The 15,886-nt window shown below is 49.3% G+C and overlaps 2 protein-coding genes across 12 annotated transcripts in view; one reads left to right on the top strand and one right to left on the bottom strand.

The window, feature by feature from the left end:
• The window catches only part of DPYSL3 (dihydropyrimidinase like 3), a 114,779-nt gene extending 107,406 nt beyond the window's left edge, over positions 1–7,373 (top strand). For 2 of the 3 annotated variants that reach the window (XM_003124066.7, XM_085014957.1), the window contains exons 13-14: positions 2,337–2,499; positions 4,080–7,373. In XM_003124066.7, the coding sequence (XP_003124114.5) occupies positions 2,337–2,499; positions 4,080–4,168 (252 nt within the window). In that variant the 3' untranslated portion in view covers positions 4,169–7,373. Of the gene's footprint in view, positions 1–2,336; positions 2,500–3,159 lie in introns of all 3 variants that reach the window. The other variant, XR_014839020.1, reaches the window with a different exon arrangement.
• Positions 7,374–9,958: 2,585 nt separating this feature from the next.
• The window catches only part of STK32A (serine/threonine kinase 32A), a 141,304-nt gene continuing 135,376 nt past the window's right edge, over positions 9,959–15,886 (bottom strand). For all 9 annotated transcript variants that reach the window (XM_085014963.1, XM_085014964.1, XM_085014968.1 and 6 more), the window contains 2 exons: positions 13,886–13,950; positions 9,959–13,475 (listed from right to left, as the gene is read on the bottom strand). In XM_085014963.1, coding sequence (XP_084871089.1) covers positions 13,382–13,475; positions 13,886–13,950 — 159 coding nt within the window. In that variant the 3' untranslated portion in view covers positions 9,959–13,381. The remainder of the gene's footprint in view (positions 13,476–13,885; positions 13,951–15,886) is intronic.

Here is a 15,886-nt window from a genome sequence, read left to right as displayed (position 1 = left end):
CCATGAGACCTTCCTGCTGCCAACAGGCCCAGCCTCTGGGAGAGGGAGTCTTCAGTGGTGGGTGGGGTTCAGGCTTGGGGACAGGAAGTGGGTGCCCGCTGCAGTGTCCCTTTGAGCTCAGCATCCCTCTGAGAAGCCCAATCGGTAGGTGTCCTACCCAATTCCCAGACAGACACCAGGGAGCCCATCAGTAGGTGGGTGGGTGTTTGCAACAGAGTGGCCTTCCCCGTCTCATGAGGCAGCTGCCCAGCCCTGCCTGAGAGAACAAACTTTTTTTTGGCCCGTTTTTGTTTTCTAATGTATTGTTTTATTGGGAAGTGAACAGGTAATCCAATCAGCTTTCCAAGCAAAAATAGAGGGATTCTAGAATTATGATGGAGATGGAAGCGTAAATTGAAATAAGCTTTTCAAAATTCTGGGACGCTAGATCCTTTTGTGCACATGGCCCCTGCGTGATCTTGGTTGTCCAGTTGTGGACCTTGGATTGGGAAAGTCCCTTATAATTTTACATGTAGGGTTTCCGAGGCAGTTGATGATGAGAAGCCAGAGAGAATCCATTTCCTCTAAAGCCCAGGGGGAGGCAGCCGCCATGTCCGTGGCCTCTAGGGGAGAACATACTTGCTTCTGCTGGGCTCACGTCTACCTCCCTGAAGCCAACCGGGCAGCTCATTTCTGCTCCAGGCACCTGCGCAGAACGAGCTCAGCCCATCTCTGAGCATCAGTGCGTTCTCACAGGCATCTCTTCTTTGGCCTCACAGTCGCTGCAGCCTCCCGCGCTCCCTTCGTGACAATACTGTAAACCCCTTCCCCATTCTTCTCTCTTTATGAGCGATCACGTTAAATGTAGGCGGTGTGGAGTAAAATCCACCCTCCAGCTGTGGTCTGATAGAGGAGAGCGTGAAACTCAAGGGTCCTACGTATCTGTTTGTCTTTCCGTCACGTGACACCGACAAGTGCTGATGGGATAGTTCTTGGTCAAGGTCTGGGGAGAGCGCCCATATAGGCATCATCTCACCTGAGTCCTCAGCATCTGCAGATTTGATGAGCTCCGCCCCTGAGTCTGCACCTGAGTCCCTGACAGAGAAGGAAGGCTCTGCGGCCACCCATCCTTTGGGTCTTAGCAGGCAGCCATCCTGTGCTGTCCTCTGGCCGTCGTACCCTGTGCCGCCCATACTGCTGCCCTGTGTGGTCCTGCAGGGTTTGTGTCATGGGCTGTGAGCCCCTTAGCAGAGGCAGTCTGTTTCCTGTGGACGTAAGCTCCCGTCACGCCAAGCCTGGCACAGAGCCTGTGCTTGGGTGATGTTGCTGGCAGGCTCCACGGTCCCAGGGCTAGTGTGTGGCCATAGCCAGAGGCGGGTGGGCCAGAGCCACTGAATGAGGACACTCGTTTCTGATCTGTGCTGAGGAGTTTGAGGATGGAGCTCCCGCGAGATCGCATCCTTGCCAGCACGTGACCTCCCCTCAAACTGCGCCCCTTCCCACCGGCCCCGCCCTGGCCACACAGGGGGTTCTTCCCGTTGGCTCATGTTCCCACTCCCTTTCCTCTGCCGGGAACTCTGCCATCCAGGCCACTCCTCTGCCTCCCCCAGCCTCCTCCCTGCTTAGCTCCACCCCGGCTCCACCAGCAGGCTCCTTTGATCCTTCAGATGGAAGCTCATCTGTTTAGAGAGCCCTTCACTCGCCATTCCAGGGTCACTCTGTCACAACACCCCCACTTTATGTTATACTGCGTCTCTTTGCCTTAAAATCATCTTATTTTTCCAGTGTTACTCAGACAGAATGGACACACAGCATCATCTGACTTACATCACGGACGGGTACCACAATAAGCTTAGGGAACAGCCATCATCTCACAGAGATACACCATTCAATAGAAAAAAATTCCATTTTCCTTGTGATGAGAGCTCCCAGGATTTATACTCTTAACTTTTTTTTTTGGTCCTTTTTTTTTTTTTTTAAGGACCGCACCTGCGGCATATGGAGGTTCCCAGGCTAGGGGTTGAGTTGGAGCTACAGCTGCCAGCCGACGCCACAGCCACAGCAATGTCAGATCCACTGAGTGCGGCCAGGGATGGAACCCCTGTCTTCATGGATACCAGTCTGATTCATTAACCACTGAGCCATGATGGGAACGCCCCCTCCTAACAGCTTTGATATATAACATACAGGAGTGTTAATTACCTTCATCGTGTTGGGAAGCACATCCTTAGTAAAAAATAACGTGATTGTTATTTTCTGGCTCCCACTACACGCTTTGCTCACGGCCACCCCTGTACTGCCTAGAACAGACCCTTAGCTGTTGAAGAAATAAATGGTGACCACTTTCTCTGCCGCAGATGGCGGACCTGCACGCGGTGCCCAGGGGCATGTATGATGGGCCAGTGTTTGACCTGACCACCACGCCCAAGGGGGGCACCCCCGCCGGCTCCACCCGGGGCTCTCCCACGCGGCCCAACCCTCCCGTGAGGAACCTCCATCAGTCGGGATTTAGCCTGTCAGGTGAGTGGGACAAGGTGATGCGAAAAGGGGCCAGAGGAGGGAGGGGAAGAGGTGAGCAGTGATCCCTAGAGCTACTAACCCATCACTTTTCAGGGAGCAGGCCACTGGGGCAGCCAGCAGGAAGATTTGCCCCACCAAAGAGGGGCCCTGCTGGGAAGTAAGCCAAGGCTCAGTCAGGTTAAAGATGAGGTTTAAATAATGGCCAGTGCTGCTTGGAGGTCACACCTGGCGGGCCGGGGTGGGGGTGGTCTCTGGCACCGGGCGGGAACCCGGGCGGGAACCCGGATGGGATCTTGGCCTGTGAAAGCCCTGCAGTACGTTTCCTTTCCTCCGTTTGCTCAGGTGGATGGAGAGCTCAAGTTATTTTTCTGCTCCAATTGCAGTAGCTTCTTCTCACTCAGAATTTTAAATATAATCTCCCTTCCTTTTAGTAAGGATGCTGGCAATAGCTGCCATTGACTGAACCCTGACCGCGGTTTAGTGCCACCAGTAGTCTCAAAGGTCTCGTATTCATAGAAAATATTCAATGGCTCCCTAACCAGTCGTCTTAAAATGGGGGAAAATAAGCATAGATTTGTACCTCTATGATGAGCATTTTTGTTTTATTTATTTATTTTTTTGCCTTTTGTCTTTTTAGGGCTGCACCCGCAGCATATGGAGGTTCCCAGGCTAGGGGGTCTCATCAGAGCTGCATCTGCAATTACAACACAGCTCACGGCAATCCTGGATCCTTAACCCACTGAGCGAGGCCAGGAATCGAACCCACAACCTCATGGTTCCTTGTTGCATGTGTTTCCACTGTGCCACATTGGGAAGTCCTATGATGAGCATTTTAAAGCGAGAGAAGCAAGATAAGAAGGGGATGAAATGCATAGAGAGACAGCAGCTGTGTGTGGGGGGGAGAGGGAATGGGAGAAACAGGAAAATAGGAAAAACAAGGGGGCGCAGAGGAGGAAGACGACTGGAAGAGGGTGTCGTCAGAGACCCTGTGTTGCAGTTGCCAGAAACTGTTCAGTGATGTGTCATTTTTCACGGCTCCCCGGCGACCATCACCCCTAAACTTTTGGAGGCCCCTTTCTAAAAGGTCATGAATGCCTATTAGTGTTTCCTTTTTGCCATGGCCGGGGAGGGGTGGAACGTCACTACTGCAAGTTGTGAGACCCTGGGCAAGTTGCCTCACCTCCCGCAACCTCAGTCACCTCCTCCGTAAGGTGGGCTAAGAACGACCTCCTCAAGGGGTAGTGGTGAGAGCGGAGTCAGGCGACCTGAGAAGCCCTGCACACGCTGCTTGCCCCAAGGAATGTGGGCAGCTGCTTTTCATGTCCTTCCCATTGCTCTTTTTATTATCACCGCTGTGATGCTGAGGGGCTGGTGACCCCCGCTAAGAGCCTAGCTTCTCCTGGCAAAGGGCTCTTTTCAGGAGGGTGGGTCCGAAAAGTCTGGAACACGTGACAGACGGGCAGCTTCTTGGGAGATGAGGAAGGCGTTTATTACAGCACCTTCTTCAACGTAACGCAATTTCTCTCTTGTCCACACCCCCGCTCCCTTTCTATTCGCTGGGAACTTACTGCCACCCGTAGGCACCCAAGTGGATGAGGGGGTCCGCTCCGCCAGCAAGCGCATCGTGGCGCCCCCTGGAGGCCGTTCGAACATCACATCCCTGAGTTAAGCCACCCTTCCCGGAAGAGAGGGGCAGAAGCAAGAAGAGATTCTTTTGAAGCCAAAATGGTACACCACTATTTAAGAAGGAAAGCGAATCCAAACAGTTTCGAGCTAAAGAATCAATAAGCCTCAAGCCTTATGTTTCTCCAATGTTACGCTCGCTTGCCTAGCTTTACGAATATCGCTTTGTTTTCGGTTTATGCTTAGCCTAATGGGGGTTGGAACCCCCTCCCCCCACTTTCATGCATGCAATCAGGCCACTAAGGTAAAAGTCTGCTATATAGTGTTGAGAGCGTGTGTAGTGCTGCATCTTAAGACAAGGGGACAGACAAAGCTGGGACGTCAGGAAAATGAACACAAGGGATGCTGGTTATTTGGGGTCCGTGGGTGGTGGGAGCCCAGAGCAAGGCCGAGGGCTCAGAGGGCTGGGATAGGGTGTGTACGGGGGGAGGGGCGGCGGGGGGTGAGCTTAAGGGGTCCTATGTATTGTGTTGAGGAAGTACCTTTATTTCCACGGAAGATGGCCACCTCGGGGCAGCCGGGTCATTCCCGCACCGTCTGCGGGGTCTGCTGAGAAGGCAGGCGGTCTGGGGTTCCAGACTTTGTTACGTTCCCTCCTAGTAGATTTTATTCCTTGAACCATTTTGTTACAACACCCCCCTCCCCAACCCGCCCCAATCCAACTAGCGCGTCCCCCTGCTGGGTCGTGCCAGGGTTTGGACGGACCTCTTTCTTGGTGGGGTTTTCCACGTCTTCTCTTCTTTCCTGGGGTTGGGCAGGAAAGGGGAGAGAGGAAAAGCCCTCTCTCTTTCTCTTGCCCTCCCTGGCTCTTTGGTGCTCTTAAAAGGCGGCAGCTGAGAGCACGGCACAGGCGCTGGGGGGGCGGGGGGCGCAGCCGCTTAAATGAGCCTCCCGCTAAACACCTGCTGGTGGTCGCCTCCCTTCTCCTTGCAAACGGAGGCGAGCGGGCAGCTCCTGGCAGGACCGAGTTAGGACTGGAGCCTCGTGTGCCAGCGGTGAGTGACGCTCTTGATCTCCCGAGACCCAGGCACATCCTTGATTGAATAGGATTTTGTGGGGAGAGTGTTTTCGCCGGTGTCCCTAACTCCTCTTGGGGAATCTCAGCGGCTATGGGAGTCCAGCAGGGATGTGGAAAAGCCCACGGGGAGCAGAGGGAGCCCTGCCTGTGGTCGTGGTTCTGTTCGTTGGCTCTGTCGCCTTCTGTTAGCTTCTCCTTGGGGAAGACTTGTTTCAGTCTTGGAATCCCTGGACGAGTGGAAGTGACATTCGGCCTTCCTGACATGACGCTTAAAGGAAATTAGCATCCAGTGTTAGCTCCCACCTTGTCTGTCAGCCCTGCATGTCCAGTTTTTTGAAGCAAGTTCTTTGAGGGCGATGAGGATTTGTAGAACCAAGCCGCCATGTGCAGGAAAAACATATTCAACCTGGGACCAGCCTTCTGTGCGTGGGGGTGGGGGGTGGGGGAGAGATCCAGCTGGTAGATCCCAGACCTTTCAAGAAAAGAGCAGGCCTCAGACACCTTTCAAGCGCTTAGGAGAAGCTATTATCTCTGCAGGTGTTAGTAAGCTGAAGACCAGAGAAAAGGGTTGAAAAGGAATTGGGAAACAGCCAAGGAAGAGGATTTCTCTAGCAAGCTAATTTCTGTTCTAGTCATTACAAAAAAAAAAAAAAAAAAAAAATTATGTCCCCTCACACACGGAGTCTTGCTATTTCTAAGGCTTTTTCATGGTGCCTTTATTTTAAGGGAAACTTAACTGAAGGAGAGGATGTAGCTCTTGATTTATAACTCAGAGACTGGGGAGCCTTTGGCAGAAATCACTACTATGACAGTTTTGCAGGCAGAGGGAGCGGATCAGCTGCAGCCTCTTTATATACCTCATTGGCTGGGCTGTGCGGCAGGATGCGTTGCAGTGCCAGCCACAACCACCAGATGGAGGAAGAGACGCTTAAATAACGCTAGTCCGAGCATCCACTTGTACGCGTGCCGTCCGCTGCTGCTCTTACCCAGACCCTGCGTCCAGCTCCTCCTCCCATGACCTCTCTGTGCCATGAAAATAGATGGTCCGTGGCCAGATGGGTTGCACTTGGGGCTTCTGAATGAAACCTTCAACCCGAACTTTATATTCCACACAAGGTTTCCATGCTGTGGGAACCCCCTCTTCATGCCTTCGCGGCAGGCAACGTCCCTCATCTGAGAAAGTCTCCCTTTCTTCACTTAGTAACTTTCCGAGCATAGACATTCCTGAGAGTTCCAAGAAAACTCCCACGATTTTCGGGACTTTGATTTCTAGTTCCTTATTACTTAAGTTGAAATTTATATTCAAATGGACCCTCTTGCAAGAGACCCAATCAAAGAGCCGGGTCCACAGGGTTTAGGCAGAGAACCTGCGGAGGGGGTGGGGGCGGGGGTGGGGCACAGCCCTCTGGGTTCCCTGGCGTCTCCTCCGAGTGCGAAGGGCGTGCTGGATCTTCCACCTCCCCCCACCCCAGCTTGCTTTTGCTGTCTCATCTCTTGGCCCCGCCCCTCTCTTTCCCCTCCACCCCCGCCCTCGGCCTTCTCGCATTACTCCAAACCCAGATGGAGCCACCTTCGGGGTTTCTTTCTGGCACGGCCACTGTCTTGGGGAGTGGAGAAGGTATTCGTAGAACTGTTAAATCAGCCACCCCACTGGGAAGATTCCTTCTCTGAGTTTTCTAAAGCTGGCGGGTTGTAGTTAGGCAGAAAATCGGTTCATGCAAGTCTAGTCACCCTGTGGCCCTTTTCTGCATGACTACACACAGAAAGTCATGCTCTGCTCCCAAGGCCTGCCTCCCAAGCCTGGACGTGCACCCCCTCTCCCCTCGCAGAAGCCGTCCCCAGCAGCTTCATGTCACAAGCTTCCCAGGCTGTGCCCCCTGGAAAACTCCAGCTCAAGTCCCTGCGTCCCCGTGGGCGGTGCTGGGCAGCCAGCATTCCTGGAAGTTCCCCCTTTGGCAACGGTGTGTGGGTGTTCGGTTCTGTGTCTGGTGACTATGGACAGACAGTAAATCTCCCTGTGACCCGTGGTAGCTGTGAGGCGGCTCTGGAACGCCAAGAGCTGTTTGCTTTGAACCGTGAAGAAAACTGTGTTTTGAGTTTAGCTGAGATTAAGAAAAAAGTTCCTCCAGTGACTGTTAATGTAAACCTGGTTATTAAAATAACTGTAAAACCACCGTGTCGTTGTCTAGCCTTCTTCTGCCTTGCGCCCTTCCACCTGCAGCGTGAGCACCGCCCAGCGGAGCAGACAGGGTTAGCAAGACGGGCGCATCTGATGCACACCGTCACCGTGAGAAAATGTGGGGAGTTTGTCTTTGCAGTTGAGCTTGATTTTTTGTTTTGGCCACAGAGTTAGAGGACCATTATTGGAACTTGGGGGTAGTAGCTAAAGATTTTTTTAAGGAGTCATCAGATTTAGTATGCTTGTAAAAGCCATTGCCATTTGAGATTAAGCTAATTGAGTTCAGAAGAGATCCTGAAAGGGTCTTTGGGGTTTGTTTTTGTCTTCTCCTTAAAGCGTTTTCTGCTTCTTCCTAAAAGTCTAAACTTTGAGAAAATGCAAACAAAGCATGTTCCAAAGCATATTTTTTAGGAAACTGTTCCCAAGGAGTCCAGGGAGTATGGGAATGGATCATTTACCATGTCTACTCTTGGGAGACTCGAAGTATGTATCACCACGCGGAAGGATCTGAGAAGTTTTATGAGTCTTTCAAAATCTGTCCAACTCATGCTTCTCCAACATGTTTTTGACTCTGGAACGTTTGCGCACCCTTCAACATTCCACCGAACCTGTTACACTAAAACCTTTCAGGGAAATACTCCTGGATCCAGTGAGATTTTATGTAGGACATCTTTCGTTGCAAATGTTAGGCTTCTATGGGCAAAGAAAACCTTTCTGAAAAGGTTTTTTTTTTTTTTTTTTTGAAGTCTGATGTAACTGAAAACTTCAGGGATAGATGTGGATAGTTTGAAGCAGATGGGATCTAGGATGTCTCATTCCACCTGTTCACCCCACCTGCTGAAGTAGTGCTTCTTTCCATGTAGGAGCAAAACGGGCCCTTGACACCTTCAGGTTTGCATTTTGCTGCTTCCTAACTTCAGGGGGAGGGAGCATCTCTGCATTGGGCCGACTAAGGAGGTGGATTCTGATTGGTCCTGCTGGGTCACGTGCTCACCATTGACCCAGTCACTGTGTCCCAGATACTGAGAACGATTGGCCACACCTGGTCACATGCCTGGCCCCTGAACCACATGGACCCTAAATAACTCAAAGAAAATCGATCTGTGATCCTAGAAGAGGGTGGTGTGCACCTCAGGCAGGTAAGCAGCAGGTGGCCACTGGCACTGTTGTCAAGCCTGCAGAGCAGGAATGTGTTGCTCAGCACAGTACCTGTGGTCAAGGCTGGGGCAGGTGGGAAGGGGATGAGGGGATGGAATTGCTTTGATGTGTGATGAGCCTCTCTTGGTTTGGCAGAAAAATGCCATCAGTCCAGAAACCTGGGGTGATGATACCTATGCTACAGCTCACAGCACTGCCGGATCCTTAACCCACTGAGCGAGGCCAGGGATTGAATCTGTATCCACATGGATACCAGTTGCGGTGCCACAAGGGGAAATCCTGATGTTACATTTTAACACAGACACTCAGAAACCACGTCAGAAGCTGCTCTGAACGTATAAAGAATTCTTTCAGTTTGACGTTCGGAGTTTGATGGTGAATAAGCTTTGGCCTGTAGTCCCATCTTGTGGCTTGAACTCAGGATGAGTGAAGCACCTCTTCTTGCTTTTGTCTGTGGCAGCAACTGAGCTCTGCTTAGGATTTGTGTGGGTATAAAGGCCATGCTCAGAGCTTAAAATGAGGCCAGCCTGCAGGGCTTTTGTGTTTTGCTAAGTTCGTGGAATTCTCACACTTAGCCACACCTCTGGGGGCTGGAGGTATTCAGGGCTGAGTCACATCAGCGGGGGAGGGGGGGAATGAGAACCCTGAGTAGGAATAACAAGGTCCCTCTGGTTTCAGTGAACTTTCTGGACTCACCTGTGCTCCCACCACCCAGCCATCACAAGGGGAACACCAGCTATGAGCAGGCAATGGCATGCATAGGCCAAAGCAACCAGCAGAAGTGAGATCTCATCCTTAAGGCTGGCGTTCCTCAGAATGGCAGGGGGTCTAGCTCCTCCTCTGTGCTCAGAGGGTGCTGAGAACAGGACCTGGACAACAGCCCCTAGTTTGCAGGATTGGAGCCCACCAGACTGACGAGAACTGATCCTGAAAACCAGCTAAGCTGCTGACTGTCAAGCTGTTGTGGGTCCAAGAGGTAGCTGCATGTTCCCTCAGTTGTCCCCAAGGGCAGAGGTTGCTTCTGGCTGCAAGAGGTCAGAGTTGTCTGTTCCCTTCCTGTCCTGAGTCAAGGGCCTTGGACCGTGCACCTGCTGCTTGGGTGTGTGGAACAGGATGAAGATGTTGAGGGGTGGGAGGGTAGCGTGGAAAAAGATGTGTGGGCTGTCCTTCAGGTCATAGTGAAAGACAGAGTCCAGAATTCTGGGCTGTGCTTCCTTTCTGTTTTGTGGATCAGCGAGACTGTGTTGCTTCCCATGGTTCTAGAACAGGGTGTCTGACACCAGCTGTCCCTGGCGAAGGATGTCCCTCACAGCAGGAAGTGGAAATAAGAACAAGTGACTCCAGGAACCCACACCCCTCCCTCTTGGGGGAACAATTATTCACCCCCCAACACACACGGCTGACAAAGAAGGGTCAGTTGCTTAGGGTGTAGAGAAGACACTTTAATTCACACAGGCACAATGACGGTACAAACGCTAAGCTCAGCAGAAGCATGGATTTCCCACCCAAGGGCCGTCCGTTCCCAACAGCGCAGATAACTGGGGTTTGGGTTTTTTACTATTGATGTGTCTGATATGACACTGAATGGAGGAGACAGTGATCACAGACAGACAGAGTTTCTAGGAAACAGGAATCTGTGTTGACAGGACGTGGGGACGACTGGATACGGAAAAGCCTGTTTTTCATGCCTTTTCGTTTGGTTTTGGAAGAATGCAAGCCTGGGCATTGCTGTGTCAGCCAAAAGCAGGAACACTGGTCCCTGCTACTGGGCTAACCCACTCGTTCTCCCTAGATGTTTCGCAATCCCTCCAGTCTAGAAGAGCTACGATGACTTAACGTCTAGTCGTTTCCGGTTAAAATTTTCCTATCACAAGCAGCATAACCACAAACTATTAAATTACCCAGATTAACTGAGCGGTGCTCCATGTAGCTGGACATTGACTCCTGCCCTAGCAATGCCCTCAGCCGAAAGCAGTGTTGCCCTTTGGGATGTGAGCCATTAGCAAGCATTTCCTCCCTTGGAGTTGGGACCATGGCCAAGGTCACAGGGCCACCCCTCCCCACCACGAACTGTCCCTGTGGACACAGTGGGCTGGGCGGCCCAGAGTCTTAGAACCAGGATCCTCCCAGTCTTGGGCACCTGCTCAGACTTTGCAGATGTTCCAGGTAAGGAAGGAAGCTGCGAGGAGAAAAAGCTTCCAGAAACACCAGACAAAAGGGTCAAAGAGTCACCCTGTTTTCTAAAATTCTTAGCCCTGAGCCTTGGTGGTCACAAACGTAAATGAGACATGTTCCACCGGAAGGGAGACGGTTTTAGCCCAAGTTAGAGAGTCAAACCAAAGGGGCCTGATTTCAACAACTAGCAATCACAGGAATTTAGCCATCCTTTTATTTTTTGAAAAAAGATTTTGTCCTAAGGCTCCAAATGTCCAGTGGTGCGAGGTCCTTAGAATCAGCTGTTCTGTGCAGTGATGGAGGCAATGCTTTTTCTTTTCCAACTTACACTGTGGATCTGTCACCTGGTTAGGACTAGAAATCCATCTCACCTCCCGGAGGCTGTGGTCTCCAGTCAGTGGGTCCCTGGTTCCTGACAGCCCATGAAGGTGCTGTAGGCACAGATGCAGGTCACTGGGAGTAAAAACTAGGGGTTCAACCTACAGAGGTTGGGCGGGGTTCCTGTTTCCATTTAAACTGTATAGACAAGAAATGGCACAAACAATTCCCATCCCAGTGGAGATCCGACCAAACCCATTGCACTTGGGTACGTGTTTGCCCAAATCTCTCCCTTGGGCTGATCTATACAAGGTCACAGAAAAAGGAGGGACCAGGCGACTGCAGAGATGAGGTGACAGCACATCAGGGCTTGAATCCAAACAGATGACAACAGTTGGTAAAGAAGCAAGTGGCCCTGGACCCTGCTCGTTTCCAACCTGGAACAGAATCTGGCCACCTTCTTTTAGTGCTTGTTAACCCATCCACTTTCTTGGTGAAAGTGAGTCAGAATTGATAGTGTTTGGAGGAAATCAAAATAGCACAGGCAGATAATTTCGGGGACATGTAAAGGAAAGGAATCAAACAGAACACAAGAGCTGGCTCTTAATTCTTCACAAAAATACGGCTACTCTTAAAGTAGAGAGGCACTGTTTCAGGCTTTCAAGGCCAGAAGCTCTGGGCCTCTTAGCTTTGTGAGGAGAAAACCATAAATTGAGAGTTGAAGTTTACCACTGGTTTCCTCCCTATGTTTAGTCAGCCCAGTGTGAGCTTCTGGAAAAGTCCTATGTAGCTGGCAGCAGTATCCATGACTTCTGCACCTTTCCACCTGTCTGGTTTCCTAACTGGTCTCTCTTGTTGCCCCCTTGTCCATAAGTAAGGACAAGGTTTAGGTGATCTGACTGGCCAAGAGTTGAAACAATTTCCCCAACCCTGGTCATTCCTGACTCTACCCACTGGCATCTGTGAGTTGCCAAAAACAGTTCCTCTGCAAAGATCTTTTGTGTATCAGGAGAGTGGAGTTCTATCAGAACTTAGGTGAATTAAATTTGGTGCTTGGCAGATAAATACAATACAAAGAAAGGAAAACATCAATGCTATTTTAAATAGGCAGTTCTGCTCACCATTCTTGCAGTAAGCACAAGTAGGCATTGCTGTTCCCTTAGTCAGCCTCTGTGACCTTGGACCTCTCAGTTCTAAGCGTGAGCATCCCACAGTTCTAAGTGTCATTCAGACTATAAAGGCACATCTAATCTGTTGAACATTTTAGTGCATCTGGTATTAGTCAAAAATAAGGCTCTCTCTCTCACACACACATACAGAACCAAAAAAGATGACTCGTTTCATTAGTGAAGGATCCTGTGATAATGGGATTCTTTAAGAAAAGATAAACACCATGTGTCATAAAATTACAGGGATTTTTCAAGGGTAAATTTTGCTATCTTCCAGAGTCACCTTATGTTCTAACTTAGACTATAACTCCTGTATAAGATACAACTTCAATGTACTATCGGTGAATGTGCTTTCAACGGGACAATATTCTTTTCTGATCCTCTCCAGACACAGGTCTTGGGTAGTCTTAAGGGGACAATTTTCCCACAAGCAACAAGCTTGAAGAAGAAGGCCAGTTGTATGCTAATAAATATTCCACAACTGGCTTGCTGGGAGGGGGGACAAAAACCTGATTTATAGCATCTGCCAATTTCTATGGTGTAAATACTTCCATCCTCACCAACTACAACCTCCCAACTTCATGTCACTGTACAGGGCGTTGGGACAGATGTGCACAGGAGCTGTTCTGACTTCAGCGCACCATGCAAAGCCCCTCATAAATCTGTGTCCCTTCTAATATGGTCCCGCCCATTTCTTCCAGAATGAGTTCCTTACTGTTAGTCACTCAGGCATGGAGATTCCCATCACTTTTGGGGATCTAACCACTTTTTTCCTAGCCAAAGAGCCTCACTCTGTCTCCCACTTATGTTCGTTTGTCCATTCATCACAGTGTAATTAGAAGGAGTGGAAAAATAAATCTACATCCACATATGCCTTTTTAAATAAAAATAGGCTGTTGAGGATACAGGATGGTGGTGGGAAAGGCAGTGAAGAGCTCATCTAGTATTACCTTCTCATTTTAGATGAATAAACGGAAGCTGAGAAAGTGGTGAAGTGACTTGCTTAAGGTCACACCCGTTGGTAGTGAAAAGAGTTCCCAGGAGCCCAGGGACCATCACTGATTCATGCTGCCTCCTTCCAAAGGTGTCCTTCACATTCTCTAAGGTGTGTGAGGTGACAAGAGGTGCGAATTCCCGTCAGTCTTCCTGACGTGCTAATGTGCCAAGGAGATGCTGAAGCCTTCAGAGGTGGTTATTCTGGCCATCCTCTTCTTGTGAGTCTTTGGTTTGTTCCGAGGCTAGATTTGCTTTTCTTTTATTAAAGTCCCTTTTGACTCTTAAAAGAAGAAAAGAAAGAGAATTTATTCACTGAAATAAAAAAGAAAAGATAGAGCTTAAAAGCTTTTGAAATGACAGCATCAAGCCCAACCATTTGTAAAGCAGCATGAGCCAGGGTAAATGGCTTAAAACCATCATTGATTTTAAGTGTTTAGATTCCAATTTTTCTCCCCTTCCCATCAACAGAAATCTGATACTAAGCTAAGATACCTATTACAATTTTTGAAATCTCCTGTAGGAGGAAAAAAAAAAGGTTTCTGAATGTTCACTATTTTCTGTTAGGGATATGCATCATTTTGTAAGTAGAAAGAAAAAAGGTTAAAAAAATATATTAAAGCGTTGCAAATCAGGTCTGGCTGAAACACTCCCATCATTCCCTGAACTGCTGTTCTTCCAGGAGTTACTCACTTTTCTCTGTTGAAAATTATGAACTCCTTTTGGACAGATTCAAGGTGCTCTTGAAGAAGGCACTTCTTCAGGGAAACAAGTGGGGAAAAAATAGAGGTATAGTTAGCAAACCAATGAAGATCCTCAAAGAACTGAAAATCCATTGAATGTCTGTTCAGTGAGTGGCCCAAAGCATGGAAGACCACCGTCTCTTCTAGATGCACATGATCGCAAGTGCGTAGCAGGAGCCACACCCCAGCCAGATTAAGAGAGGAGCAAATAAAAAAGAAACAGGAAAAGCATGTCAGCTCTCTGCTCCCCACAATGAGGGAGCAAGGAAGACCTGTTATGGGTTATGAGCTTGATATCTTTCAGCCATTTAGCCGAGAGGAAACGTGGCTTCAAGGCAGGTGGGGACAAGGGTTTATTGAGCTGGTCACCTACTTCCTTTTCATGTCCTGGCCCTTATGTAAAAGGGTTGGAGGTTCTGAAAGTGAGTCCCTCTAAAACAGAATTTCCTGGTCAAGTTTAGGATTAACCTCTCTGTCCAAAGTTGTATTCCCTTTCTTGTCCTGCCCTTGTTCCCCTCGGGATTGAGGAATATCAGAGAAAAGTGGGGGAGTGGAACCAGGCAGAACCCTGTCGGGCCTTCCTGGGTATGAAGTCCCTCTGTGTCCCCTGCTCCTTGTTTTCAGGAAAGAAGGGATTCTGTCTCCTAGGCCTTCCCCAGCTCCTAAGAGGAGGCTCCGGCAGTTAACGATCAGAACAGAGAGTCATAGGACTCAGTTCCTCCTGAAGGATATAGACCACAACTTGCTGCACACCTTTGAGTTGTCTGGTAGAGACTCAAACCTTTTCCCCGGTGGAGGATGGTGGCCACAGGCACGTAGACCCCAGACTGGTTGGAACTGGAAGGCTGAGATTCCAGAAACATCACCCTGCTACCTCTCCACCAACCAGTCCATGAGCTGATCAGGCACCCTATGATCCACTCCCCTAACACTGTCTTTAAAAACCCCTGTCCAGAGTTCCCATCGTATCTCAGCAGGTCAAGAACCCAAAATAGTGTCTGTGAGGATGTGGCCTCAATCCCTGGCCTCGCTCAGTGGGTTAAGGATCTGGCAGCATAGTTTGCAGATGTGGCTCGGATCTGGCATTGCGGTGGCTGTGGTGTAGGCCTGCAGCTGCAGCTCTGATTCAACCGGTAGCCTGGAAATTTCCATATGCCCAGGTGTGGCCATAAAAAGAAAAACAAAAACCAAAACCCTTGCCTGAAAGCCACTGGGGAGTTTGGGTCTTTTGAGCCCAAGCTACCTGTTTTTCTTGCTTGGCCCTGCAATAAATCTGACTCTGCTCTAAACTCAACAGTTTGGTTGACTGACATCAGCATGCATCTGGCACACAAAACTGGGTTCTACTTGGACTCAATGAGCAGCTCAGAAACATCTCTTTGCACTGAATTCTAATGAAACGTTCCTCTTAACTGCACTGGGGTTGATGGGCTATACTTCAGTTGTGGTGAGCAGCCTTCATGACTTTCTCACAGATTTGCCAAGCATTTGCTTTGCCACTCCACTGTCTGGCTGTCTATATCTCATGATGACTTTTCTGCATGTAATAAGAAAATTTAACCTCAAAGAAAGGATAATCATCAGGCTCAGGACAGTGTCAGCCTCAGGTCAAGTGCTTTAAAAGTCTGTAACAGAATACTTCCAAATTACTTCCGATGAAAAATATTCTTCTCCAAGGAAAAAAATCACTGATTCATTTTGTTTTTAAATCTAGTAATTAGAAAATACTAAGTCTTCAAGTAATGAAGGGTGCTTTTTTTCTTTCCTGAACAAATATTTAAGTGATAGAAAAGTAAACTATAAAAGGGAAATAAATTTTCAGAAAAGAGGGGAGGGAAGCAAAACAAAGGCAAGAAGAAGTCTCCATTGCAGGTCACTCTTATCCTCAAACTAGGGTGTGTGTAACATGAAGGCTTCCAGTATCAGTCTTGGGGGACATGAAGCTACAGAA

Source organism: Sus scrofa, chromosome 2, assembly GCF_054392235.1.
Source record: "Sus scrofa isolate SSC_HxYL_T2T_F1_AM1 chromosome 2, Sscrofa_HxYL_maternal_Yorkshire_Landrace_v2.0, whole genome shotgun sequence".
Taxonomy (NCBI): Eukaryota; Metazoa; Chordata; class Mammalia; order Artiodactyla; family Suidae; genus Sus; species Sus scrofa.
This window is presented reverse-complemented; position numbering and strand designations above follow the sequence as displayed.